The sequence below is a fragment of the Lathamus discolor genome, chromosome 3 (genome assembly GCF_037157495.1).
Source record: "Lathamus discolor isolate bLatDis1 chromosome 3, bLatDis1.hap1, whole genome shotgun sequence".
Taxonomy (NCBI): domain Eukaryota; kingdom Metazoa; phylum Chordata; class Aves; order Psittaciformes; family Psittacidae; genus Lathamus; species Lathamus discolor.
This window is the reverse complement of record NC_088886.1, coordinates 65,643,264-65,671,116: the sequence shown is the minus strand read 5'-3', so window position 1 is coordinate 65,671,116 and position 27,853 is coordinate 65,643,264. Positions and strand designations below refer to the sequence as shown.

General features: G+C 47.5%; 1 protein-coding gene across 6 annotated transcripts in view; it reads left to right on the top strand.

The window, feature by feature from the left end:
• COPS8 (COP9 signalosome subunit 8) overlaps positions 1-26,517 on the top strand; it is a 45,415-nt gene extending 18,898 nt beyond the window's left edge. For 3 of the 6 annotated variants that reach the window (XM_065669633.1, XM_065669632.1, XM_065669631.1), the window contains 7 exons: positions 18,510-18,580; positions 19,931-19,979; positions 20,949-21,081; positions 22,025-22,132; positions 22,610-22,672; positions 23,835-23,876; positions 25,109-26,517. In XM_065669633.1, the coding sequence (XP_065525705.1) occupies positions 18,510-18,580; positions 19,931-19,979; positions 20,949-21,081; positions 22,025-22,132; positions 22,610-22,672; positions 23,835-23,876; positions 25,109-25,188 (546 nt within the window). In that variant the 3' untranslated portion in view covers positions 25,189-26,517. Of the gene's footprint in view, positions 1-15,666; positions 15,846-17,291; positions 17,399-18,509; positions 18,581-19,930; positions 19,980-20,948; positions 21,082-22,024; positions 22,133-22,609; positions 22,673-23,834; positions 23,877-25,108 lie in introns of those variants that run through there. The other 3 variants (XM_065669630.1, XM_065669634.1, XM_065669635.1) reach the window with 3 other exon arrangements.
• Positions 26,518-27,853: the final 1,336 nt, after the last annotated feature.

The following is a 27,853-nucleotide window of genomic DNA, read 5'->3' as shown; positions in this document are numbered from 1 at the left end:
AAGACTTACCTTTAATCCCTGCATGTATTTACACGTACCCATTGTTGGCAGTGGATATATTTACCTGAGGGGCTTTTCTCAGGCTCACTCTTTGAAATGAGGGGTGAATGGCTGCTCTCTTGTGGTTATAGTGCTGTTTTCTGCAGTGGGATTGGTGTTCCTTGCATGACACAGGCCCCTAAAATACATTATGTTGCCCAGCACTCAGTTTCTTGCTCTCAAAAGCTTGTGGCTCTGTCTATATTATGTGCCTTCTTGTCTGCCTGCATCACCATCCTGGTCCAAAGGTATCCATCATCTGAGGATTTGCTCTTGCAGTGTCTGGCCTCATCCAGTTGTTTGTTTCTGGATCTGAGCTGTGGTGGATGTGCTTTGTCCAGCCCTCAGCTAGTACAAAAGCTGCAAGAGAGCACATGTACTTGAAGATACTTGAGAAATAAGGATTAAAAACATGTGCCCTATGGAGATAAAGGGTTGTACTTACTCCTGTTGTTACGCTGGGTTAGGCTGTAGGAGGTGCTTGAGCTGGGAAACAGGCTGATTAGAACATAAATAATACAGGGGTTATCAGAGGAAGCTTCCTGCTGAACTCAGGGGCTGATACCTGCTCTGTGGTTTTAATCTCTCACAGTTAATAAGGTACCCAAGTGTTTGTACAAGCATAGCTGAGAGGAGAGCCAAGAGTTGCTCTGGGTGAAGGCAGCAGCCGCCCCGTGCACAGGGTTTATGAATACATTGCACTGATAAGCTTTTGAATCAAAGCTGTAGATGTGCAATAGCTTGGGCCAGCGTGTCCCAACCCAGCACATCAAAAATGACCCAGGAGGCTTGTGACGGCAGCCGCAGGACCGTGGGTTGCGGTGGCCTCAGCGTCGGGTGCTTCCTGCTGCCTGCAGCAGATAAGGCTGAACACATGGTTCCTCTCCTTGAACCATGAACACAGGTTCCTCTCCTTGGCCGGTCCATCAGTGCAGGCAATGCCTCTGCGGGGTCCCAGCCGAGAGCCAGGGGATGCTGCAGCTGGTGAAGGGGTTTCCCAGGGTGGATCATGCTCTGCTCAGCACCGCTGTGAGTCACGCAGCGGGAGGGGATGGGAAGGGAGGGGATGCTGTTTCCCGATGGACAAATCCTGGCCGGGATTGAGTGACATCGATTAAAGCCTGATGCATGATTTGAATCCATGGACAGTGCAGGCTGGTGCCAGGCACTGAAATCCCCAGCACGGCGCTTGTGGGGCTGCCCCTTGCTGGGAACATGGGGTCAAGCCATCCCGGCAGCAGGGCATGGCCTCTGCAGTGGGCTGCTGGGGGTGCTGGGATCAATGGTGAGTCTGAGATGAAGCAGCTCTTGGGGCAATGGGGTGTCTTTTTGAGACTCACTAAGCAAAAAAGAGCATTTCTTTCTGGCTTTGCTGTGATTCTTGGCCTATCGCGTGTTTTACCAGCATGGCTTAATAGGGGCTAATGCTCCAAGTGTGTCTTTAATAACCCTGGGACAGTAGCAGCTTAGCAAAATAAACCTTTCCCAGCTGCACTGCTCTGGAAACACGCCTGCTCAGCTGCTTCCCATGCTGGCCCCTTTCTGGACCCACCTCATGAATCTGGGCCAGAGCAGGACAGACCAGGGATGACCAGGATCCAAGGAACATGCTGTTCAGGGAACACCAGGTCCTGCCTTCCGTGGCCTGGGGTACCACAGGGAATGTGAAGGGTCAGTGGGTTTGTCCCAGCACGCCTGTCAGGGAGCGCAGAGGAGAGGCAGGATGGGGAGCCTTGGGCACCTGGCCTGAGGATGGGGCTTTGCCTGGCTGCAGTCAGAGATGCTCGTGATGGGAGATGGAGCTCAACAGCAAAGGAAGAACAGGGGAGATAACCAGAGGAGGGCCTCATCCATGAGCCTGATGCTCCCCAGCACCTCTATGAGCACCTTAATTTCTGCCCTTTCTGGAGGCTCTCCCAGTGTTTGAACAATGATGTCTCTCAGTGCAGGTATGAAACATCCTGACTGCAACTCATGCCTTCACGTACAGATGCAGTGTGGTACCTGGTTGCGTCACCTCTAAGTCCTCGTGAGATTGAGCCCCTTTCACCCCTGGGGCCTATAGGGTCATGAATGCTTAGCCACCACATGTGAGGCAGGGAGGACCTGGAGTGTTGACCCCTTTCCTGGATCCATCCCTCTCTCCCTCCTTCCCTCCTGCTTCCCTGGACCATGTTTACCCAGAGCATCTGCGAGGTCGTGAACCCCCAACACTACCCCAAGGCCACGTGTGATGGGGAGGGCAGGGACGGAATGGCCCGAGCACAGAGCCAGACATCTGGTTCGTTGAATGCTACATGTGCTCCCTGGTTTGAAAAGGGAGCAAGGCAAAACAGCCACTTGTGAGATAACAGCTTGCAGAGTCCTACAGAGTCAGCTCCTTCACTGCAGCCTGTCCCATGGCTGGGGCTCTGCACAGCCAGGGAGAACCAGATAGACAATAAGGGGTTCCATTTGCCTTTCCAAGGCAGGCATAGCCCTGGGTAAGAGGGGAAACAGCAGGAGGGGGCTCCAGGCTTTCTCTATGTTCAACAAGTGCCAAGGAGAAGCAGGGAACAGAAACCCAGGGATGGGGTTGGTTCAGGTAGGCCAGTGCTTGGGGACAGACTCGGAAACTACAGGAGAATGCTGGGAGTGAAGGAAGGTTTCAGGTTTACTGATGTTTTGGGGTATTTTTGCATGTTGTTTTGCAGCTGTATTTCCAGTTTTGTGCTGTGCTCTGTAAGGCTTCACATCTACGTGTGTCAGTGTTTGTGGAGGACTCAGGTGGTACCTGGAGACAGAGGTGAAAATGTTGTCCCTTGGTGCCGGTAAGGAGCAGGACGGGTCTTGGGGGAGCGGTACTAGGGGATGCCCAGGACACCGCATCCCTAAGGGCATTCCTCACCAGCCCCTGAGCACTACACAGAGGTGCCCACATTTGCACTGAGAGCTAAGACCAGTGGAGGATGCACAGCAAATGGTTATGATCCATCCATCCGTCCATCAGCAGAAGGACCTGGTGTGTCAGCCCTGGTAAGGACTCATCATGGGACTCATTTTCTCCCTGTTCCCTACTAAAGAAGATGCTGGATTCAGGTGTGAGGTGCTGGACACAGGGACTAAATCCGTTGTGTTCTCACACTGAGATGAACAAACATTTTCCTCAGTCGAGCTCTTGGCAGCAGGTCAGGGGCATTGGCTGGTGTCAGCCCTCACTGTGCTCCTTCGCACGCAGCCCCCCCCCCCTCCGCCTGCAGAGCTGGAGGCACTGATTTCCTTCACTTGGCCACCTTGCCTTTGGTTGATGCAAGCGAGCTCAGCCCCTGCCTTCACAGCAGGGACTGGCATCAGGGGTGAAGCATCCTGTGGTCGGTGCAAGCCGAGGCATTCCTGCCACGCTTGGGGCCTGATGCAGGCTGGACGTGACTGGGGCACACAGCAAAAGGGAGAAGCAGCATCAACAACTGTTGATACCTAAACACGTACCCGTCTTCTTGCCTTCCTTTGGGGGGGTTTCTGACTCATGTCTGAATTAGCCTCAGGATTGGACTGAACCTCATCCAGTGCTCACCAGCATGCTGAGCTCCCAAGGGCTTAACAAACCCTCAATCTTGCTGGCAAACGTGAAGGAAGGGGCAACTGTGCCATCCCTATGGAGGAGTCAACTGAGGCGCTGCAGGTGCCCTGTGAAAACAAGCGCATGTGTGGGCTTGTTTGAGGCAAAAGAGGGTTTGGTGCATGGGGAGCCTGGGCTGGGTGAGCTGGCCCTCAGGTCTCTATCAGTGCTGTCCCTGGTCCCATTGGAGCAGCCCTGGGCTCCCATGAGAGCCATCTCCTGCACAACTGCAGAAGGAGGCATTTGTCCAGCCTTCATTCTTCCCTTTGGGACACGCGGGGGATGATGGTCTCTGATCTCCCATCACCTGAGGGGCCTCCCTCTGCTTTTTGAGATCAGTCCCCAAGAGGACTGCTCAGTGTCAGCCTTAGGTGGTTTCAGAGGTGATGGCGAAGATGGCAAAAAGACCTTAAACCCACCCCAAAATTATGATGTGCTGGAGATGGAGGTGCCGTGATCCCAGGCATGCTCCATCCGCCCGGGAATGGCACAAGGAGTTCTTCCCTCCAGGCTGGGGCCTCTGCAGGTGTTAAAGACATCAAGTGACCACCCTCCTGCGGGTGTTTTTCCATCTGCCCCTGCTCAGCAGCTCGTATTTTCCGAGCTGCAGGACAGGCGTGAAGTGTAATGGGGCAGTGCTGGGGTGCCTGGAGATCCCAGTGACCCGGGACTGCACAGCACTGGGATATTCCAAGGCACAGACTTGGAAGTGACAGTTCCAATGACGTTAAATGGGAAGAAGAAATGCAGTGAGCACTCCATGCTTATGTCAGTGGGGGCAGGAGAAAAAGTGATTTCTTCCAAGAAACCCCCCCTTAAACCTTCAGTCCAAACCACTTTATGTGTCTTTTTGCTCAACACAGACCAGCATTCTCCAGGGAAAATGGCTTTCTTCCCAAGAAACACAGCAATTTCACAGCCTCCTGGGCACCCTCCCCTCAATCTTACCCATGCAGCAAGTGCCTTTACATCACCTCTGAGCCCAGACCCAGGCTTGCATGAGCACACCTCTGTTCAGAAAGCACACGGGCATGCGTGTAAATCCCTGCGCTTCATTAAGGGTCAGGCATGTGCTTACAACCAGGTGATGCCGGATGCTGCCCGCCTCCTGCCGTGCCTTTTCCCTGCAGGAGAAGGCTCCTTGCATCAACGGGTCCTTGTGGAGATGTGCTGGGGTTATGTCACCTCCCTCACCCCCTCTGTGGGGGGAAACTGGCACAGCCTCATGGACTTGGAGGGAGCCCTTGGCGCTGGATGCACTTCTGTAATCAGCTCTATAAGAGAGGGGAAAATGATAAATGACACCAGCATTCCCAGCCAGCCGGGGTAGGATTACTCACAGGCACTGCGCGCAAGTGACCTTGGAAGTAAATTCCAGCTAAATTCCTTAAAAAATACTTGAAGGAGGGGCGGGAGCTGGAATGAACTGAGCTCAAGAGCCACACTTCCAGGCTTTTCACTCCTATCCAACAGAGAAAGGAGAGATTGGTCCCACCTGTCCCCTGGGACAGAGCAGGGCACATTGTCAGGAATCAGGGTCTATCACCTATGAGGGCTTCCAAAAGCAATCAGTGCTCACCAGCCCTCCAAGGGCGTTTTCCAGCCACTTGGAGAGAAGCTGGAGCCAGCGCACAGGGTTTGGAAACCCAGCTCTAGCAATGTGCCTCATCAGGACAAAGCAGAACTTAATTAGGGCCGGCTGGAAGGGTTGTTCTCTGCAAAGTTCCTCTTCTGCAAAGCAGCACTTTCATCGAACAGGCAGATTATTGGGGATGTTGGGAACAAGGTGGATGCTGCCATCTGAAATGTGCTCTTAAAGAAAGCAAGTTCCTTTGGGGGCTTTGTAAAGATTCAGTTATTTCTGCATTCGACTGTCAACGGAACATGTTTTTACAGCAAATGGAGCTTTTCCAGGAGTGGGGGGTGATGGATGGGTATCTTACATGGAAATCAGTTAACAGCCGTCAGACTCCCATTCAAACAGGAGACTTCAATTGCTGGCACAGCAGTTGATCAGTTCACCCTCACGCTTTAAACTCAACAACCTCCGGTAACCTAATATAGACATATATTAAATATATAGCACTGCTTATCTGTCATTTAAGAAATCTATTCCTCCTGCTCCTTTGCCTCCGTTTCCACAGAAGGCATTTTAACAGCTTGAGTGATGGTGCTTTTTGATGCACAAGTTGTTTTACTGAACAGCATGATAAAAGTTTGTCCAGGCAGGAATTTCATTAACTTCGGGGTCTTTGTCGCACTAAGCGGCATCAGATTTGGCATGCGGGAATAATGGGTTCCAGGGCCTGAAATTCCCATTATTTTCCATCAGTTTATTTAAAAACCATTGGCTGGATTATAAAGGGCTGCTAAACAATGAATGTACTGTTGTTTCGTATTGTTTGTTGCTGTGCCCAGATGTTTGGTGTCTCAGGGTTCCCTGAGAGCACTTCAGGGTGCCACAGAGAGAAATGCATCCTGTAAAACAACTCCTAAATCTCAAGTTTTCTCCTCATAAAGTGGAATGAAGCAGTCGCAAGTTTCTGATGGTGCTGGCGAGCATTTGCATTGCGTCTTTTTGTCTACTGGGCTCTGTGCAAAGCAGGCAGAGGGGTGAACTGAGGCACAGTGAGGAAACCTGACGTGCCAAACAAACCAACATGGGATTGACCCTTCTTTTTCATCCCCAAGCCAGTGTTTTCCATGTGCTGCATCCCTCCCGAGGGATGTGCATCCCTGAGATGTGCATGCGTCTCCTCTCCCCAGCTTTGCGCACCATGTGGGGTTAAGGTGATGGGGATGGGTGCTGTGGGGCCGATGGCTCTGTGCCCCTCACATAGCTCCCATGTGGGATGTGCATTACAAAAAGACCCACCTACATCGGATTTGCTCCCAGGGCCACTCATAGCACATGTTTACGGGGGAGGGACGTGCAGGCCCTTATAATGGCTCTGTTGTCAGAGCCCATGGACTGGCTCTGCTCCCCTCACCAGTGATTTTATGGGTCCCTGCTCTATGGTTAGTGTAAGTAAGACAAGGCTCCAAAATCAATAGCCTCCTCCTCTGCTCGCCAGCAGGTCATGCACTTGAGGAATGCTGTGTGCTGTAAATAAATGGCTGATGAAAGTGCAGTGTTCTTAAGGAATAAATGGCCCTGTGGCTTACATTAAATAGTTCAGTGGAATACGGAGGTGCTGGGTGCGTCCCAAAATGTTCCACCCTGAGAAGAACTTCCAGAGCGTCTTATCCTGAGCAGAGGTGAGGCTGGCCCATCCTGCCATGTCCAGCCCCCTGGACACGATTCAAGGCAGCTTCAGCTCACATTTAAACACCTTTTTGATGAAGAAATTGCCTGTGCAGGGCATTTAGGTGTCAATAACTGTGAAGTGAAGTGTGTGAAGAGGGAGGAGAACAGGATGGGAGGCACAGAAAGCAATCCCCGTCAGGGGAGCGTGTACATCTGTAATGGTGCCAGCTTCATTGCCATCTCCAAACAGGCTTTGTCAGAACTAAGATATGATGGGTATGACATTGCTGGGCTAAACCACATACATCAGAGTGACAAAGCGCAGACTGGCGCAAGGGGAGCCTTTCCCAGCAATGGTGGCATTCAGAGAAGCCGGGATGTGTGTGTTTAGCTGTAATTTGCTAAGCTTATACAAAGGAGGGAAACAACAACTTTCTGTTTCGTTTTAAGTGGCTGTTTTCCATTGGTGGTGCTCTCAGGAAGCCCTTTAAGCCAAAAGAGAAACCCCAAGCCCTCAGCAGAAATGCTTGCATTGAAGGTAGCTCTGCTTGCAGTGTTTGGCAGGTGAAGAAAGGATTTCAGTTCTCAGCTGTCCCTGTTCTCTGCCTGTCTTGAAAAAGAAGGGAATCTCTCTTGGATTCCCTTTCTTTTCCATGAAAACAAAAGAAAGACAATGGGTTGGGAGTTTTACTTAGGAAATGCTGGATGGAGCACACTTCAGGAGTAATGCAATTCCTAGCGCTCCACTTATTCCAGGTCTAACAGACCTGGGTGTATTGCTGGTACAGAGCAGTACTGAGGCTTTCCAGTGCATAGGGAGCGACAAGCATGCCTTCTTGGACCACCAGTGCCCCACCTCTGCTGCTAAAGACATTGAATACGACTTCCATTTCCTCTCCGCTGTCTCGCCACAGGTTTGAAAAGAGCATCTGCTTGCAGTCCTGGACAGTGAATGTGGAGATAGTATAGTTCATAGGGGAATAAGGAGTCTTTGGTGGGAATCACGGTAGTTGAGCTGCAAAGCAGGGTTTGCCTCAAGGACCCGGTGATGACAGCCTGGGATGCTGGGGGCTCTAAGAGCCCAGGGGCTGCAATATAACTATAGAACCTTGGAAAGGCTCAGAGGGAAAAGTTAGCATTGAAACTGGACAGCAAACTGCTGCGTGTGGCAAGGCATCAGCATCTCACTCTCGTTCCTTCCATATACAGAGATACCCAGGGGCTGATCTAATGATTTCTACAGCCCCTGGAAGTTATGGTACCATGCTATGGCTTTTTGAGCCTGCTCATAGGATGCAGGTTTGAGCTGATGCATAGAAATCAAAAAGCAAACAAGTGACTTATTTCCTCTTCCAGTCTCACAAAAGCATCTCCTCAGAAGGAGCCTTAATCCTCAATCTCTGGGCCAGCTCCTAAACTGACAGCATCCTTGTACGGCATGCAGATCGGATGAAGCGGGGGCTTCTCTCCCACACAGAATGGGAAGCATCCCTCCCTGTGTCCCCAGGGATGCGCACCCGATGTCCCACGTGGAGACCCCCATCCTGGCTGCCTCCGCTCTCCCTTGCCTGCATCCTGGCACAGCTGGATGGGGAATCCATCCTCCACAGCTGGATGGGGAATCCAGCTGTTGCAGCAGGGCTGGGGGAACAAAGAGCCCATTGCAGCGCGGGTTCTGGGTGATGGAGAGCAAAGCCCGGCAGCACTCAGCAAGCGTCGCGGCCATGAAATCGGATTTGCACCCCTGCACTGGGGCAGGGAGCCTGGGGGCAGCGCTCAGTGGTGGAGGGCAGGACAGGTGGCCACAGGCTGGGAGAACTGTAACAGGGCATCATGGACACAAGATCCTCTTTGTTAAGATGATACCGAAGCAGGAGGGCGGCTGCGGGAGAGGCTTCGGCACAGCTGCCTGAGCTCCTTTACCTCCCGACATCAAAGCCCGCCTCTAATTGTGTCTTTATTACTCTCACCCAAGCCCTGGCCCAGTGTCCCTGTGGCTTTGCAGTCAAACAGGTGCCTTTCTAACATGTGTGAGATTAAGGGACATTAGTGGATTTCAAAGCGTGCCTCAAGGGACATGGCAATGCGTCTGATCCTGCTAGGATGGGGGTGCAGGAGCATCTCCCTGCCTGGCATGGGAGGCACATCCCACCTCGCAGGCAGAGCTGTGCCCCCAGCCAGCCCCAGCACAAGGTGGAAGGCCAAAGGAGGCCATGGGGCCCTGAGGAAGCCCCCAGGCTCACAGCATGAGCAGCACCCCGAGGATGCCCTGTGCATTCCATCCTGCTGAGAAGGGCATCAGTTGGAGAGGGGCTGCAGCCTGCAGGGATGCTCCATCCCTCAAGTGCGCCAGCTAGAACAGGGACTCCCCACTTCATCCCCTAAATGCTCCCTACTGCATCAGGGACATCCTCCCCCCACCAACTCATAGTTCACACCAAGGACCCCCCTGATCCATCTTCCAACCCCCCTTTATTAGACCAAGGTCCCTCCACTCCATCCCCCAAACACCCTGTGTTTGACCTGGGATCATCCCACTTGATCCCCCCCAAATGTCCCATGCTGAATGCTTGATACTCGAAAACACCCCACACTGGACTGGGACCCTCTCTCATTACGCCCCTCCAGATCTGGACCATTTCAGGGATTTCCATGAGGGAGCAGCTTGGTGGGAGAACAGCAAGGGGAAGCAGCGTTGCGTTGCTCAAAGGTACCCAAGGTCTCCACCGTAGAGGATTAAACTATGCAGAGACCAAGAACTGCTGGCCCAGGAGCCAGGGAGGGGACCGAAACTTGGCTGAGGATCCTGTAGAACAAAGCGAAAACAGGAAAATGCAGAGACATGCCTCAAAAGTCATAAAAACAATGTGGTTAAACACACAGAGTCTCTTTCCCCCTTGGCAGGTTACAGGAGGGCAATCTTTGCCTCCAGACCTGTGGGCAGAAGCTATTGCTCAGGTTAACTCCTAGGGAAAGCAAGAAGAGGTGGATGGAGGTGTTCAGGGTGCAGGGAAAGGGGTTCAGCCGATCCCAAATCCAGCTCAGGGATGGATTTGATCCAGAGCAGCAGCAGAAGGACATAGAGCCCATAGGCAAGGACCGGCGGGTGAATACCTCTCAGCACCTCACACCACGGCAGTCACTTTGCCACGGCTTCTGTGGTCTCCTGCACACCCCACAAGCTCCCCAGGCTCCTTGTTTAAGGGTTTTCCCTTCAATTATAGCACCATGCTGCAGTAAAAGCCTGTATAACCGAGGCCTTGGGTTTGAGCGATGAAATAAGGATGAGGAAGGCAAAAAAAAAAAGGAGTTCCATCCCAGTGATCTCATTTATGGGAGTTGAAACCAATGCCCCTGTCAAACTGGAACAATAAAAGCTAATTGTTTGGGGGAAAGAAATGTTAATTTCCCATCAGCCGTTCCCCATTTCCTTTCTGCTGAGCGCAGCTCCCATAATCGAGGCATTCGTCCCCTTTGATGGCTGGTGTCAAATGAGCTTTGATGTCATGGAAGGAAATCATGTATTTAGATACAGCCTTTGCTCAGGTCAGGCACAGCCACTATAAATCAGGGGGCTGAGGGGATGGGGAAGGGTGTGGAGAGTTTCAACTTGACCCTTTAGCACCGTTTTCTCTACCTTTCACATTAAATTAACTCTCCTATTGTTCCATATCACCACATTACATCTTATTTTCCCCATCATGATTCTTTTGTTCCCCTGCAAAGCTTTTGAAGCAGATGAGAAAGGGAAACCTTCTTGCAATCGTCTTTCCAGACGGTACCTCCACATCAGAGCAGCACATGGAAACAAATGGGGAAATAAAGCCCTGCCACAACATCTCTGCTAATCTTTCTTGGAAATGCCTCTGGAAACAACCGAAGCTCGTCGGGACTGGCGAGGAGAGCAGAACTGGAATCCATTTCATCGCTCTATTAAAGCCTATGCAAGGAACAAATGAGTTCCTCAGATTTTCATGCCATCGTCACCAGGAGCTGAATAAAGATCACATTAAGTTTACTTTACACATCTGCAACCGCTGGCAGCCATGCCCTAAAGTGCCTTTCAAGCCTGTGAGCCGAAGGGAAATCAGGATCCTTTCAAGTCAAGGAGCTTTCCCATTAATTTAATGTGGTTGGCTTTGCCAGGGGGACAGATTTCCCAACATGCTCAGCTGTTTTCCAAGTCTGGCCTCTTCTTTTGGTGCCTGAATGGAAGAGAAGCTCCCAACTAACATAAACGGTCCCATGATTTCCCAGGGTGATAGCTCAGTGGTCTCAGTCACTGTAAAAGGCAGGTTTGGGCTGAATCCATCACTGCTTTAAAGGAACTTTTCACTTCATCAGAAGCTGTTCTCCATGGGATAAAGATGGTGCTGACAGGGCAATGGGACATCAGCCTCAGCCACGTGGCTTGATGGCTTCTGCTTGTGAAGGGCTGTACTCTTATCTGCAGATAGTGGGGGGTGTGATGGTGTTGGGGGGCAGGCACTCCTGAAGCAAGTACTTGGGCTCTTTGGGCATCCCTGGCAGACGGCATCTCCTGGCTCACTGCAGAGGCACTGGTTAAAGCCCTCTGCAACCACCCTCTGCCCCAGGGCCGAGCAAAACCATGTGGTGATGGTGTGGAAATCATTCTTGTTCAAGCCAGGAAAGCAGGAGAGGCCGAAGGGTTGAACTCCCAGCCGTGATGCTTGGTTTCCTCTGTGCTTATGGGGCAAGGAAGGGGTCTGAAGACCCTGCTGAGCCACTCTGGCAGCATCCCCAGCTCCTGCAATCACGGGGTCCGCAGCTCATGCGTAGGGAGGAGACAAAGTTGGAGAGGGACTTTACAAGGGACTGTAGGGACAGGACAAAGGGGAATGGCTTTAAAGTGAAAGAGGGGAGATTTGGATTCGATTGTTGTCCCAACAGCTTAATGAAATCCTGCAAAAGAAATATAATTATATATATATGTTATATAAAATTATGTATAACATATATTATTATAATATATATAAAATATATATCTATATAAAAACCCCACTGGCCCCAAATGGAGTTTCTCGCCTGGAAGGGACAGTGGGATGTTTGGCGGTGGCCGCGGCCCCGCTCCCGTTTGTTTCTCTTGCAGACAGTGCCCTCTTGTGGAACCCTCTCGTCTGCTCCATTTTCACTGCTCCCCAACAGAAACGGTTGCTCGCACAGAGCAAGAGCATTCAGAGGCCCAGCACAGCCCGCGGTGGCAGGGACTGGCTCGTACCTTCCCTCCTGGCACCAGGGAGAGGGATAGCAGCGGGAGAGAGGAGTGCAGCCCCATGACATCCCACCATAATATGAAGCGTTCCCAAATCAATGCACTCCGTGATGGGCATCAGGATGCTCTGACCCCAACCCCACAGTGCTAAGGAAAGGTCTCCCACTGGCACCATCACAAGCTGCCACCCACTTTGTTCTCCCTATTGCCTTCCAAAAAAGCATGAGATAATTGGAAATCAGAGCAAAAGGTGAGGACAATGCTCTCCTCTGGGAAAATCCCAAAGAGAACACAGGTCATTTTATTTTTCCATAGCCATGACCTCTCCTGGAGCACGGAGACTCCCTGGCAACAGGGTCAGGTTTTATGCCAACCTTTCTTTATGCAGCATCATTGAGAGGCTGAGCATCCCTGTGCTTTCCTGTTTCCAGCCCAAAATCATGGGCAACACCTCCAGAGCACCTTGGTGGAGCCAGGTCAGGCTAATGCAGGGCAACCCTAATTTAGCATCAAGGTCATGCAGCTGGATAGGCTGGAGAGTATGGAACTCTGTCTGGGGACAGGTGAGCAGTTTACAGAGAGTTTGTGGGTCAGGGTTAAAGGGAAAACAGCCATGGGAGACATTACTGTGGGGATCTGCTACAGGCGGCCTGATCAAGGAGAACCTGTGGATGAAGCACTCTACAGACAGATAGGAAAAGCCTCACGCTCGCAGGCCCTTGTTCTCATGGGGGATTTCAACCACCCTGACATCTGTTGGAACGATGGCACTGCACGGCACAAGCAATCCAGGAGGTTCCTCGATTGTGTGGAAGACAACTTCCTTCTGCAAGTAATAGAGGAGCCGACAAGGAGAGGTGCCATGCTTGACCTTGTGCTCACCAACAGGGAAGGGCTTGTTGAGAATGTGATGCTCCAGGGCAGCCTTGGATGCAGCGATCACGAGATGGTCAAATTTGAGATCCCCAGGACAGTGAGAAGAGCGTGCAGCAAGCTCACTGCCCTGGACTTCAAAAGAGCAGACTTTGGCCTCTTCAGGAGCCTGCTTAGTAAGGTTCCATGGGATATAGCCCTGGAGGGCAGGGGAGCCCAAGACGGTTGGTTGATATTCAAGGATCACCTGCTACAAGCTCAGGAGTGCTGCATCCCAACTAGAAGGAAGTGCGGCAGGAGGGCCAGGAGACCTCCATGGATCGATAAGGAGCTGCTGAGGAAAATTCAAAGGAAAAAAGAGGCTTATAAAAAATGGAAGCAAGGACAGGCAGCCTGGGTAGAGTACAGGGATGTTGTCCGGGAAGCTGGGGACCAGGTTAGGAAGGCTAAGGCCCAGTTAGGATTAAACTTGGCTAGGGATGTTAAAGATAACAGGAAGGGATTCTACAGGTACGTAGCAAACAAAAAACAGACTAGGGACAACATAGGCCCCCTGAGGAAGCTCTCGGGAGAACTGGCTACACAGGATTTGGAGAAGGCTGAGGTTCTGAATGACTTCTTCACCTTGGTCTTCACTGGCAAAGGCTCTGACTGCACCACTCAGGTCTTAGAAGGTAGATGCAGGGACTGTGAGAATGAAGACCTTGGGCCCACTGTAGGAGAGGATCTGGTTCGAGACCATCTTCAAAATCTGAACGCGCACAAGTCCGTGGGACCTGATGGAATCCATCCGCGGGTCCTGAAGGAGCTGGCGAGTGAAGTTGCTAAGCCACTGGCCATCATATTTGAAAAATCATGGCAGTCAGGTGAAGTTCCCGACAACTGGAAAAAGGGAAATATAACCCCCATTTTCAAGAAGGGGAAAATGGAAGACCCTGGGAATTACAGACCAGTCAGTCTCACCTCTGTGCCTGGTAAAACCTCGGAGCACATTCTCCTGGAAGGCATGCTAAGGCACATGAAAAACAACAAGGTGCTTGGTGACAGCCAGCATGGCTTCACTAAGGGGAAATCCTGCCTGACCAATTTGGTGGCCTTCTATGATGGGGCTACAGAATTGATGGATAAGGGTAAAGCAGTTCATGTCATCTACCTGGACTTGTGCAAAGCATTTGACACTGTCCCACACGACATCCTTCTCTCTAAATTGGAGGGATATCAATTTGATGGATGGACCACTCGGTGGATAAAGAACTGGCTGGACGGCCGCACACAAAGAGTTGTGGTCAATGGCTCGATGTCCGGCTGGAGACCGGTAACGAGTGGTGTCCCTCAGGGATCGGTGTTGGGACCGGTCTCATTCAACATCCTCATCAGTGACATGGACGCTGGGATTGAGTGCGCCCTCAGCAAGTTTGCCGATGACACCAAGCTGTGTGGTCCGGTTGATACACTGGAGGGAAGGGATGCCATCCAGAGGGACCTTGACACGCTTGTGAGGTGGGCTGATGCCAACCTTATGAAGTTCAACCACGACAAGTGCAAGGTCCTACACCTGGGTCGGAGCAATCCCAGGCACAGCTACAGACTGGGCAAAGAAGAGATTCAGAGCGGCCCTGCAGAGAAGGACTTGGGGGTGCTGGTCGATGAGAAAATGAACATGGGCCGGCTTCAGTGTGCGCTCGCAGCCCAGAAAGCCAACCGTATCCTGGGCTGCATCAAAAGGAGTGTGACCAGCAGGTCGAAGGAGGTGATCCTGCCCCTCTGCTCTGCTCTCATGAGACCTCACTTGGAGTATTGTGTGCAGTTCTGGTGTCCTCAACATAAAAAGGACATGGAACTGCTGGAACAAGTCCAGAGGAGGGCCACGAGGATGATCAGGGGGCTGGAGCACCTCCCGTACAAAGACAGGCTGAGGAAGTTCGGGCTGTTCAGCCTGGAGAAGAGAAGGCTGCGTGGAGACCTCATAGCAGCCTTCCAGTATCTGAAGGGGGCCTATAGGGATGCTGGGGAGGGACTCTTTGTCAGGGACTGTAGTTTCAGGACAAGGGGTAACGGGTTAAAACTTAAACAGGGGAAGTTTAGATTGGATATAAGGAGGAAATTCTTTCCTGTTAGGGTGGTGAGACACTGGAATGGGTTGCCCAGGGGGGTTGTGAGTGCTCCATCCCTGGCAGTGTTCAAGGTCAGGCTGGATGAAGCCTTTGGTGACATGGTTTAGTGTGAGGTGTCCCTGTCCATGGCAGGGGGGTTGGAACTAGATGATCTTGAGGTCCTTTCCAACCCTAACTATTCTATGATTCTATGATTCTATACCCGATGTTGGCATACTATGTACTGTTTTGGGGGGTGCATGTACTCATAGAGATGCTATGTTATATTGCACATGTAATGTGCAATAAAAGGTGCATGTCATACATCATATGTGATACATATGTATGTCATACATCACGTGATATGCGATATATACCTACAGACACCTTAACGTGATGTGTTTATCGCACACAAACATACAGGGGGGTGAACATAACGGGGGGTGAACACGGTACAACCGACCCGCTCCTTATCACACGCGTGCTGCCCACAGCGCACCCCTCCCGCCGTGCCAAAATAGTGACCACGCCCCCGACGTAAGCCACGCCCCCCCCGGCAGTCCTCCAGGGTCACGGAAGCGGGCCTAGAGTGGCTGGGGCTCGGAAGTGCGTGTTTGGTCGCGCCGGTAGTGACGGTGACGCGTGGGCTCTTGCTGAGGTGCGGAGGTGCTGGCGGGCTGGAAGATGCCGGTGGCGGTGATGGCGGAGAGCGCCGGGGGCTTCCGGCGGCTGCTGGAGCAGTGCGAGACGCAGGAGCTCGAGGTGTGAGGGGTTGCTGAGGCTATGGGAAGGCCTTGGGGCTCGGTGCCGCTCCAGAGCTGTGACGGTGGGGTCAGGGGCGGCCGTAACGGCGGCCCCCGTGAATGGGGAGTTCTGACTGGAAAACCCTATCTGTGAGAGACATTGAGGTGCTGGAGCTGGGCCAGAGAAGGGCAGCGGAGCTGGTGCAGGGCCTGGAGCACAAGTGTGATGGGGAACGGCTGAGGGACCCGGGGGTTCAGTCTGGAGAAGAGAAGGCTCAGGGGGGACCTTATCGCTCCCTACAACTGCCTGACAGGAGGATGGAGCCAGGAGGGGCTGGGCTCTGCTCCCAAGGAACAAGGGATGGGACAAGAGGAAACGGCCTCAAGCTGCACCAGGGCAGGTTTAGATGGAGCGGAAGAACAATTCCTTCCCCAGAGGGTGCTCAGGCATTGGAACAGGCTGCCCAGGGTAGGGCTGGAGTCACCGTCCCTGCAAGTGTGCACACACCGTGGAGACAAGGCCTCAGTGCCATGGGTCAGTGGTGGCCTTGGCAGGGCTGGGGAACGGTTGGACTTGGTGATCTTAAAGGGCTTTTCCAGCCTGGGTGGTTCTGTGAAAGTGCTGGTTTGGGAGCATGCCCTGGTGCAGCAAGGAGAGATCTGTGTGGTGCTGTGCCTGTGCGTGTGTTTGAGGTTGGTGTGGGTTTGGTGCAGAAGCCTGCCAAAAAGTAGTCGGGAAAATCACAAACTGTAGATAAATTAGAACATTTTTAGTATAATTACTGGGGTCTTTTTGGAGGCTTTTGTGCAAGAGAGTTCAGCTTGAGGCCGTTTCCTCTTGTCCCATCCCTTGTTCCTTGGGAGCAGAGCCCAGCCCCTCCTGGCTCCATCCTCCTGTCAGGCAGTTGTAGGGAGCGATAAGGTCCCCCCTGAGCCTTCTCCAGACTAAACCCCCCAGGTCCCTCAACCGTTCCAAGCAGCACCATGTTAATGCTGATAGTGCTTCCTGGGTGATATCCACAGACCCTTTCTTGGCCTTCAGAGCTCCCAGTGCTTTTTGAAATGTGAAAATCGCACATCCTAATGGGGAGGATTAAAATAAGGGAAAATTTGGATTCTTCCTCTTTTGTGCACTTTTTAGTGATTCTGATTTCCAGGTGTTGGTGCCCTAGCAACTGAAGGGAGACAGGGGTTCAAGTATGTGATCATTTGCAACAGCAGAACTTTGGTGCTGACAAATCAGAGCTTTGCAGTGGAAAAGGTAATCCTTAGATGGGAGGGGTCCTTACTTACCATGTGTGTGTCATCAAGCTTCAGTTGGAGTTTCAGCGCAGAGCCCAGGTGCCTCTCATGTTCTCAGCATGGTGCTGTAGCTTCTTGGTATGGTATGAGCTTTGCAGAAGAGTGCTGTGGAGCTGGAGGGAGATTGTTGTGCTGAAAATATGAGCTACCTGCTGCCTCAAGTGATGGGCACTTGGGCATAGAGAAGCAGAATAGTGCCCTTGTACCACTGGGGAGAGCTGAAAGTGGCTCCCCCTTCCTGCTGGGAGCTGTTCAGTGCTTGTTTTGAAGGTGTGTGTGTTTCCATCCTTTAGAGGAGCACACCAGTACAGCACTTGTTGCTAAGGTGTTTGTTAAGGTAGTGTGGGTAGAGGGGTACTTAGATGAGATGGTGCTACTCCTATGATCACAGCATGTGTTAACAGTTACTGAATAGCTTCTCACGAGGGAATGCTGGTTCTTATACACCGCATTTCTATAAATGGAGTTACTTTTGGAGTTACTTTTGTAATCCATTCAGATTAACAAGCTTCAAACAGTGTCTGATACTTGGGTTTGGGCAAGCTGTTTGAACCTGACTTTTAATAGCTTTGGCTGCCTTTTGGCTCTTATGAGGGGGTTGCAGGGTTCTGTCAAGCTCACTTCTGAGTGTCAGGGGTGGCTCCCAGTTGGCTTTGGGCTTTGCTTCTGCAGCCATGTTCCACGACACAGCTAATCACCCCCTTTTGGCTCAGAAGAGCCTATCTATCACACATGTAATTAAATAGCTGCATAATTGGCTTCCTATGAGTCCTTGCTGCCCTGTATTTTGATAAATTGCTAAAAAACTAGTGGAAATCTTTTCAGCTTTAAATTATTATAGACTTTCAAAATTTTGTAACTTTATTATAATTCATTTTTCTCTACTTGCTTGGTTTATGAAGTCTGGCTGGAGTGTGGCAAGTGTCAAAGCTTAGTTTAGGTTCTAAAGAAGGGCAGTTCAGGTGGGCAAAGAAGCTTTACTCTGGTGGAATGCCCTGAATTGAGCTGAAGTTCAGCTCAAGATAATGGTGAGTGCCTAAAACCGGCTGTTTGTAAGGAACTGTAAAGTGAGGTGGTTACCACTTCTGTGGTTGTAAGCTAGAACATTGGAGTAATGAAAGATATAACTTTGTTTTCATGCAGCAAACCAAAGTTTACTAAGTAAAACTTCTGGCATGTGCAAGTTATCTCTTCATTGTAAGATACAGCTGCACTGATACAACACAAAAACTCTTGACAGTTTGTCCAGACCTATTATGTGATGTGGGGAAAAGAAGATTGTCTTGGAGTATTCAGTTTCCATTAAACTTGGCTTCCTGCTGTATTTTGTAAGATACCACTCTTAAAATATATAACCAGCTTCTTTGTATGTGTTTTTTAGGCCCCAGGAGGAATTGCAACCCCCCTTGTTTATGGCCAACTGCTAGCTTTGTACCTGTTGCATAATGACATGTAAGTGTTTCATTTGATGTTTCACTTCAGATACTGAACTTGTTGCTATTAGCTTGAGCTGCAGTTGCCAGGATATTAGGAATTGGTTGTGTGACTAGCAAAATCCATGTAGGCAGATCTGTGAGGTTTTTGGTTTGTTCTTTACATTGTTCACAGAGTTAAGTCTAATTTACCATTTGTTATGTCAGGAAAATTACTCTCCTTTGCTTTTGACGACCTTTTGAGCTATAGGGAAGGAGGCTGACTTTAGGATAAAAGATCCTTAAATAGTGAAATTGGCTCCTTTGAAAAGTATTGAGCACTTCAGCATGTTGATTTGTAGCTTTCAAGGCTGCATTTGTTTGAGTAGCATTGCATGCTGCTGCTTGAGTTTAAATTACAGCAGGATAACTCTAAACTGTCCATGGTAAAAATGAGGGATACTGTTGGTGTGAATGAGCTGAATCTGCATGAAGCTGTAATCCTTTGAATTCCGTCTGGTGGTATATTACATGGCTCTGTATGAACCTGATTTACTGTGTTTAGGATTTTACAGAGAAATTGCTGAGAATTTATTCAGGCAGAATAAATGATATTACCATGTTTGGTTATCAAGCCCAAGTAAGGATTGGTCTGGGGATTTGAAGATTGGAGTGGTTTGTTTGGTTTTTTTCTGCATTATATATATATATTCTTTCAGGACAAAATCCATGAGAATGCTGAAACTGATGTAGGTAACCTTGATTCACATGGATTTGAAGTTTTAGATCTGTGTTTTTCTCTGTTTTGCATTTTGAATCTTTGTGAGCAGTTTTATTGTGCATAATTGTTGGGTTTTTTTCCTTTTCCATTTTAGTTTTATATTCTCTCCTCTTGTAACTTACTTAATCATTATTATCAGTAGTAGTAATATCGTTGCACTGTACTTTAAATTGTTCTTATCGCAACTGGTGGGCTTTACATTCTTTTGATTCTGTTCCCAGTCCTGCCTGAGGAGGGGAAGAAGGGGCTCATTTACCAGCTGGGTCTAAACCACAACACACTATGATAAGTCACTGTTTGTACGTGTCTTCATCAAAAATGCAGCTATTCTAAAAATACAACTGCAAAAGTAACCTCTGTGAAATGCTGCCCAGGGCAGGTGAATGATGAACCTTTTCTGAACTGTGCTGAATGAGGCAGTTAATGAACTACTGGTTTTATTATGGTAGTCATATCATTTGCTTGAGAGTAACGTTGTTTTACTTCACTAGATGTAGAAGAAATATTTTAAAGCACTGAGACTCTTAGTAACAGTGTCTGAACAAACCTTTTGGTGTCTCTTTGTAGCAAACATTTGCTTACTGAGAAGTATTTTTAACTTTGTTTTAGGAATAATGCACGCTATCTTTGGAAAAGAATCCCTCCTGCTATCAAATCTGTAAGTAGTTCATAAAATGCCATTTGATACTAAACCAGTTTCATATAAGTTTGCTAATAGTGACACTTTTACCTCAGTGACTGTGTTTGGGAAGTAGCCTTGGGCTTAGTTCTGTGCTATAAACTGCTTGCCCAGCAGGTGGCATATTAAGATTTCCTTGTTGCTCATCTGTTGCCTCTTTTATTTCACAAACAATCTGGTGCGATAGAATTAAGTCTGTAGAGTTTTTAGTAGAAAGCTTCATGCTGAAGTGTAGTCAGCTGGAGGAAAGCAATTGATCTGACTCTGGGAGGGGGCCATGTTCCACATCAGGGTGCAGGATACCTTGTGCTGCAAAAAGTGACCTGAGCTAAGATACATCTTCAAATGGATTAACTCCCTGAAGGCACTTGTTTTGCACTGCGTTTGGATCAAAGATGCATTTTTAGATTTAGCTAAATATAATAAAACTTAAAGCCAGTAGTGGGAGAGCAGTTGTAGTGACTGTAGTGTCACTGTGTTAAGCATGACCTGTTGTCAAGATTGCAAGACTTTGCAAGCTGAAAATTGCCTGCGCTGTGCAAACAGCCTCTGCAGCTTAGAAAGCCTCTACTGAAGAGGCAGTCATCTCTCTAAGCAGAAAATAAGCTGTGCCTATCTTTTATGCAATTCCAGTCAGGGAATCCTGAGGGCAGATTTCTCTCCATAATTGTTTTAGCTGGTCACGTTAGCCTGGATTGGTATAACTGATGTGAGCAGACTTTGCTTATGTGGGTGATAAAGTTAGAGCAGATGATGGATCAGGGAGCTTGCAGCAATGATATATGCTAGAACAAGATTTCCTTATGCTTTTCTGTTTGTCTTTGAGTTGTGATATTCTCTTGCAGTGGGGAAAGGAAGTGGAAATCTGCTTATACAGTATGGTCACTGTAGCGAATGTACTGGTCTGGGTTAACTTTTTGTTGGGTTTGGTTGTTTTTGTCACAACAGGCAAATGCTGAGCTTGGTGCAGTTTGGTCAGTGGGACAAAGAATCTGGCAGAGAGACTTCCCGGGAATCTATACAACAATCAGTGCACATCAGTGGTCTGAGACTATTCAACCAATCATGGAAGCACTTAGAGGTACAAATTGAGCTTCTGAAGGTAGCATGGAACTAATATGTTGCCTTAAATTATTTCTGTGTGCTCAAACACAGACAAGTAGATAAATGACTACTTGTTATGAAAAATAACAAAGTGGTGAGGAAGGTTGTTGCCAGGTTGTTGTAGGTTTTACTTACTAGGACTTTAGGTACCAGGTGTGAGTAAAAATTTCATTGCAATAACTTGTTTGTGCAAGTTGAATTGTTTTCATTAGGGCTGTGTATGTGATTGTTGTATTGGAATTTCATATATTATGTTCTGTAATAGCAAAACAGACCACCAGTTACCCAGTTTGATCAGACTTCTACCTAGTTATCTAGGGAACTTGGTTTGGTATCTGAGAACCTTGTGACACTTACATAAAGATTTTTCTTTTAAATGTCTGTTTAGACAAATGTTTTATGAACTGTGTAAGATGCAAAGTCCTGCTTCTAGAGGGCAGGACAGATTTCTAAGTCCTTCTAAGGTATTTTGCTGTAACATTCTCTGTAGCTTCAGAAACTGGGATTTTCTTAGACGCCTTGGTGTCAAAGCAGATGTGGCCAAAAAGGCATCCTTGTTGGCTGGGGTTTTTCTTCTTTCTCCTCTTTTTTCCTGTTTCTAACTATTTGACACACAAGCTTATTGCAAATGGAGACTGCCGTGAGAAGCAGAGTTTCCTAAATGGGTTTACATACTGGTGGTAGTACCCAAGATGCTGCAAACTGCATTTGGAAGTTGAATGGGGTCACTGAGGGCTTTTTTTCCTGGCATAGAGCAAGCTGTTATCTCTGGCTGTGGTACTTCACTGAATAGTGGGAAGGGAGGGGGGAGCTCCTCAAGTGCTGGCTTTAAGGGTGGTAGTGTTAGAAATGGAACAAAAAGTGTTACGTTTTTCTAGCTATGGAAGTCAGTCTGTCTTACAGTGTTTCTCTCTCCTTAGATGCAACTAGGAAACGAGCCTTTGGACTGGTTTCTCAGGCATATACCTCAATAGTTGCAGATGATTTTGCAGCTTTTGTCGGGCTTCCTGTAGAAGAAGCTGTGAAAGGTACTTTGCATTTGTTCACTGAATAGTTTTTCTACAGATTATTGAGATCAGAGGGCTGCAAGTGATGGGAAATAAACATTTGTACAAGTCCAGAGACTTGTGAAAAGAAGTGATGGGATGGGGCAGTGAATAGAGAAAAATGTCTTGGGTTTGGGTGTTTTGTCTGGGGGAGGGGTTTGCTACTAGTTACCACTGGTTATCTTCCGTTCTGTATATGGAAGTGTTAAAGCAATTCTTGGTGAGAGAAGAGTGAAGGTAGTGGATTAAGCTAGTTCCATGTGTTATTACTTTCCTGATGTTACTTGTTGAACTACATGTCTAAATATAAGCATTTTCATAAGTAGTATGCCTTGGAGTTACAGCATGTAGGCAGCGAACTGAGATACTTTTCTGCCAGTCTTAATGTGCATCGTTGTCTTACATTTGTAGCAATTTTACAGGACATTTGTTGTTACTAATGTAAAAATGCCTTTTCAGGTGTATTAGAACAGGGCTGGCAAGCAGACTTTTCAACTCGTATGGTAATGCCCAAAAAGCCAGGTAGGTGGAGCTCTTACTTGATTAGATATTGAGTTTAGTGTTTTCTAGTAATTAGATGTCTTTAATTAAAAATGTGCATAATATTTTCTTAGATTCTTTTATGGGGGCTTATGCTGCTTACATGGAATGCTTATAGATGTAGAAGTACAAAGTAGTGGATTTGGTTTGGGGTTATAAGTAGTTTGGATTAAACTACATCCTCAAATTAACTGTTTTAAACAAAAGCAGACAGGATAGGCTATGATTTCTCCTGCTCCTCCTCTGCTGCAGTGGAATGTAAGTTGGATGACCTCAAGGGACATGGCTTAATCTAATAAAGATGAGTAAAACATATACCAGTTTGAACCTAGAAGTTTTTCATGAGAAGCAGAACTTCTTTGGGCAGGGATCTTGTGGATCTTTGTGCTCTGAGGAGCTCCACTCCTTGGTGTAATTTGCTTTTTAAACTTTATTCTACTGGATCTTTTCCCCACTGACATTGTGGTATTGATAACAGTGTCTGTTACTGCAAAGCTCAGCCTGCAGAAATGCTTCTTTTGGTTTGGGTTGTTTTTGGTTTTTTTAATGCTAAAGCTGTCTCTATGGCTGGCTATGGCAAAAATAAAATTAAGCTATGAAAGCAGAATAAATGACTGCTCTTAAACTGCACAGCACAGCTCTGGAATAAGAAACTACATACAGCATATCCAAAAGGGCAACACCTATTAGGCTAAGAATATATATTGTTTGTATGGGCAGAGTTTTTAGGAGTTTAGAGCCCAGAAGATCACAATAAACATGTACCAGGGAAGGTGTTGAAATTTACCTTAGGGGCACATACCAACCAGAGCCCTGAGCTTTTGTATGTGATCAGGTTTTGTATGAACTGGTTGCAGCATATGTAGTGTTGGCAAGTACTGGGAACTAGTTACATGTGGTTCTTTCCCAAAAGTGAGTGCAAGAACTACTGTTGAGGCAAAAGAAAGAGGCAGGAGATTGTAATCTATTTTGAAGCTGCATGTTTAACTAGCCAAGCCTTAACTATTCTGCTTTTTAGTTGTGAAGTAAAATAGGATAAATGAATGGGCTTCATTTTAATTACCTTTTCATCCAGTTTTGGCTTGCTCTATTAGAACTGTTCAAAGTTGGTCCACTGAGCTCACTTCTGTGTGTTTTTCTTTAGGTGTGCTAGAAGCTTCCTTTAACAGATTTATTCCTTCATCGGGTATGTTCTGTTTAATAATCTATGTGCATAATATCTGAACTTGCATGATGAATATAAATATCATTTTACCAGCACCACAAAATGGGAATTGGGTCCTGGAGAAGTGAATGTTTTTATTTTTCCCTCATAAAAGCTCCACCTCAGTCAGGTGCTGCATGAACATGTTTCTCCCTCTCCTCTTTCCCTCACACCTTGAGGAGTACCTGAGATTCTCACTTCCAGTTGAAGTGAGAGCAGATTCCAAAGCAGGGGCAGACAGCCCCTATAAGACAAAACCTTTGACATAAAGGCAAATGCTTCATGAAGCTCATTGCTCTTGCATACCTCTTCTGCAGAAGGTATCTTGTGATTTTTCTTGACTGCTCAACAGTGGATTGAGGTGTGTAGTATGTTACATCATGCTGATTCTTAACACTGGTCTCTGTTGTTCACAGAGTAGTGACAGCAGATCTAAATTGATGGCTTGCTGTGTCTAATGGTGGCCAAAAGTGTTGTTAAATATATAGGCTTAATTCCAAGGCAATTTCAAGAGCTGGGTTCTTGCTTTTTAAAAGCATTCTGATTGTCGGCCTTCTCTGTCACATCCTGGCAGCCCTAGGCAATATGTCCACTTATTTACATCCTGAATCCTGGTCTGTTAGCTCTTCAGGAAGAGTAAATACAACTTCTCCTGCTGTTTTTTAGTTTCTCATTTTTAATCAACTCCCTGGATTTAGTCACTTGTCTTCCAACCTCTTGTTAAACTGTAATCTCAGGTGTGCTAGCATCTGTATGATGATCTGCATCATGTGCACTCTTTTCTCTTTCATCCCATTCAGTACTTCGCTGTGTTTTGTTAGTAAGGTACCCCAATAGATTTATTTGGTATCTTCAGTATGGCAACTTCTAAGGAAAGGAGCAACTGAAGACCTTCAGGAGCTGTTGTTGTCAAGTGGAAGGGCTGTCAGTCTTCATTATTCAGACTCCAGTATATGGAACAAACTGCTGATAGGTGGAACTTGTATTTTAGCTTCTTTGCTGTTAGTAACTCTTGCATTACTTAAGGTTGCAGATAACAGAAAAGTTACGTCAGCTAAAGCTGCATGGGCAGGAAATGCAGTTAAGCTATGTCCCCATAAGACTGTTTAACAGTCTGATGCATTTAATGTCTTCCTTGCTGTTGTAATAGCTGGTATTGCAGATGGATTTGTTTTCTTAATTTTATTAATGATGCCTTTGTTTTATCTTTGTAGAATCTGCTCCAGTTCCACCAATTCCGAACGAACAGCAGTTGGCCAGATTGACTGACTATGTGGCTTTCCTTGAAAACTGATTATCCTGCTCCTATATCCAGACCAACTTGGGAATCCTGTGTACTGACAGTTCTAGGAATCTAAGATTTATTTTGTATCTGTTAAATGTTGCAGCAGCCCCTACTCAAATGTGTGAAGTATACAGTGAGTGTTAGTACAATTAGTGTGTTGCCAAAGTCAAGCTAGCAACTGAAACAATCCTTTAACTCCTGTCATATTTATTCAGTAGGTACACAGCAGTATTACATAGGGTTTTTTGTTGACTCATAGCAGAGAGAGGCATAACTCTTTTTCAGGTATACTGGAAATGGAGAAGAGCAAGTTAGTGGTGTTGAGGAATTTATGCTAGTAGGTTATGTGCTTCTATGGTGAGGACTGCAGTGCATACACAGATCAACTGCATGTTGAACCAAACTGATGGATTGCCCTACCCCTGTCTGCAGAGAGAAAATATGCTGGTGAAACAGGAACTTGAAGAAAACAATTTATAGAAATTTCTTTGCATGTGAATTTGTGGCATCTTTCTAATTGTTCTTCTGTTGGTCTTCCTGGATTGTTAAATCTTCTTGTTTTGAGGTGTGGAATTTCACGCCGGGCATATTTTTACAGCAGAATAATTGGAGTCATTTAAGAAAGGCAAATTTTTACTTGGAGGAAGAATTTTTACTTTTGGAAGGTGTTATTAGTGATGTAAGACACCAGATAATCTGTTGAGTGATCATACACCTGCTTGAAGCCTGTCATGTCTTGGTCTGGGCCGGGATCTACAAAACCCAACAACTCTTACCCATCTTTAAGCTTTCTGGATTACCTCTGCAGTTACTGGAGAGGAATTCAAACATTAGAGTATAGGTATCCCTGAGTAGAGACCAATTGGGATGGGGGTGACATGTTATGCTGCAATGTCAGTTTGAGGAATACAGTTTCTGTATCGGAGCACTGCTGTGTTAAACTCTTGAGTTGAGAGTGAGTTTTGGAAGCAGAAAGCTGACTTGTATTCCCAGGCTTCATATTTGTATTATGCTGGTAAATAGGCTATGGGGAAAATAGTGGTGCTTTAAAGGGCAGTGCATGCCCCCCTTTGCTTCTTCCCCCTCTCCAACATCATACTCAATGGTTTTGTTGAAGATGGCAAGTGTGCTGTGCGTTGTGATTGTTCTTTCCAGTGTGCACTACCTACTGTACATTCTCTTGTCTGGGGATGTGTTAGCAGGGAGGAATTGTAACCTGTGCACTGCTGCTTTGAGAGCTCCCTTTATATGTAAACACTCAAATTGATTATTTATTTGAAACCCACCTCAGACCTGGATTTCTAAATTCAGTGATATTAAAGAAAATGGTTACAATGACCTTGTGTACTTCATTGTTCAGTTTTTCCTTAGAGAGCACTTGGTCTGGTTTGGCTCTTTTTTAAATGAACTGGTTTGGGTCTAGTCTGAATTGGGTTAGTTGAAGATTGGTGCAATACACTATGCCTTGTCATGGTTTAAGCCAAGCTGGTAATGCAGAACCACACAGCCACTCACTCACTCCCCCCCATCATTGCCCCCCTCTCCTGGAGGGATGGGGAGGAGAATGGAAAGAATGTAACTCCCCCAGGTCGAGGTAAGAACTGTCCAGTAACTAAGGCATAATGCAAAACTACTACTGCTACCACCAATAATAATGATAAGGGAAATAACAAGGGAAGAGAATACAAATGCTCATCACCTGCTGAATGATACCCAGCCTGATGCGAGCAGCAATCTGGGCCTCCTGGGTGACTCCCCCTAGTTTCTGTCCTGGGCACGATGTGCTGTGGTATGGAATACTTCTTTGGCTGGTTTGGGTCAGGTGTCCTGGCTCTGCTTCCTCCTGGCTTCCTGGTCCCCTCCTCACTGCAGAGCATGAGACTGAAAAGTCCTTGATTGTAGTAAACATTACTTAGCAACAGCTAAAACATCAGTGTTATCAGCATTATTCTCAGGCTAAGGCTGAAAGCATAGCACTGCACCAGCTACTAAGAAGGAGGGAAAATAACTGCTACAGCTGAATGCAGGACAGGTAGCCTCCTCCAGCTTGAAAACTGACTACCTGCTGCTTATTCTTAGGAAGTCCTTTCCCCTTTAGTCTACTAGTTTGTGCTGTTTTGGACAATCCTGTTGTATATGAAGTAGAACACTTAATCCACATGCTGGTTCTTTGTAGAAAAAATGAATAGATTTGAAGCTGCCTCCAAAACCAAATCATACTTCCTCAAATGATCTGTAATTCTGGTATTTCTTTTATTAACCAAAATACTGCCCAGTTCCCCTGTGTAGACACTCACCTTGGGGTTTTTAGCTTTTAAATGGGCAGGTGAGGAGTGAGCTGAGTTTAAGGTTTGGTAAAGGAGCTAGAGCTATTAAATGTTGGAGAAGTAGGGGTGTTACAGCCAAATGGAATGCTGTGCTTCGTACCAGGGAAAGGTCAATGATACAGCTAGTGCAAATGGCTTTGAGGGATGTTTTTGATAGCAGTCATGAGACATTTAATGGACTTGTTTGGCATGTATTGAGTTAATAAAGTAAAATATTTAATTTCCCAGCTTGTTCTTAGAAGTAGTGAATGATTTTATCCTGCAGCAGGCTATGAGCTGGGTCACAGTACCTGGAAACAGGAAATTTCCACCTAGTGGGAAGTTTGTTGTAGTTCTTTGTGGAGCTT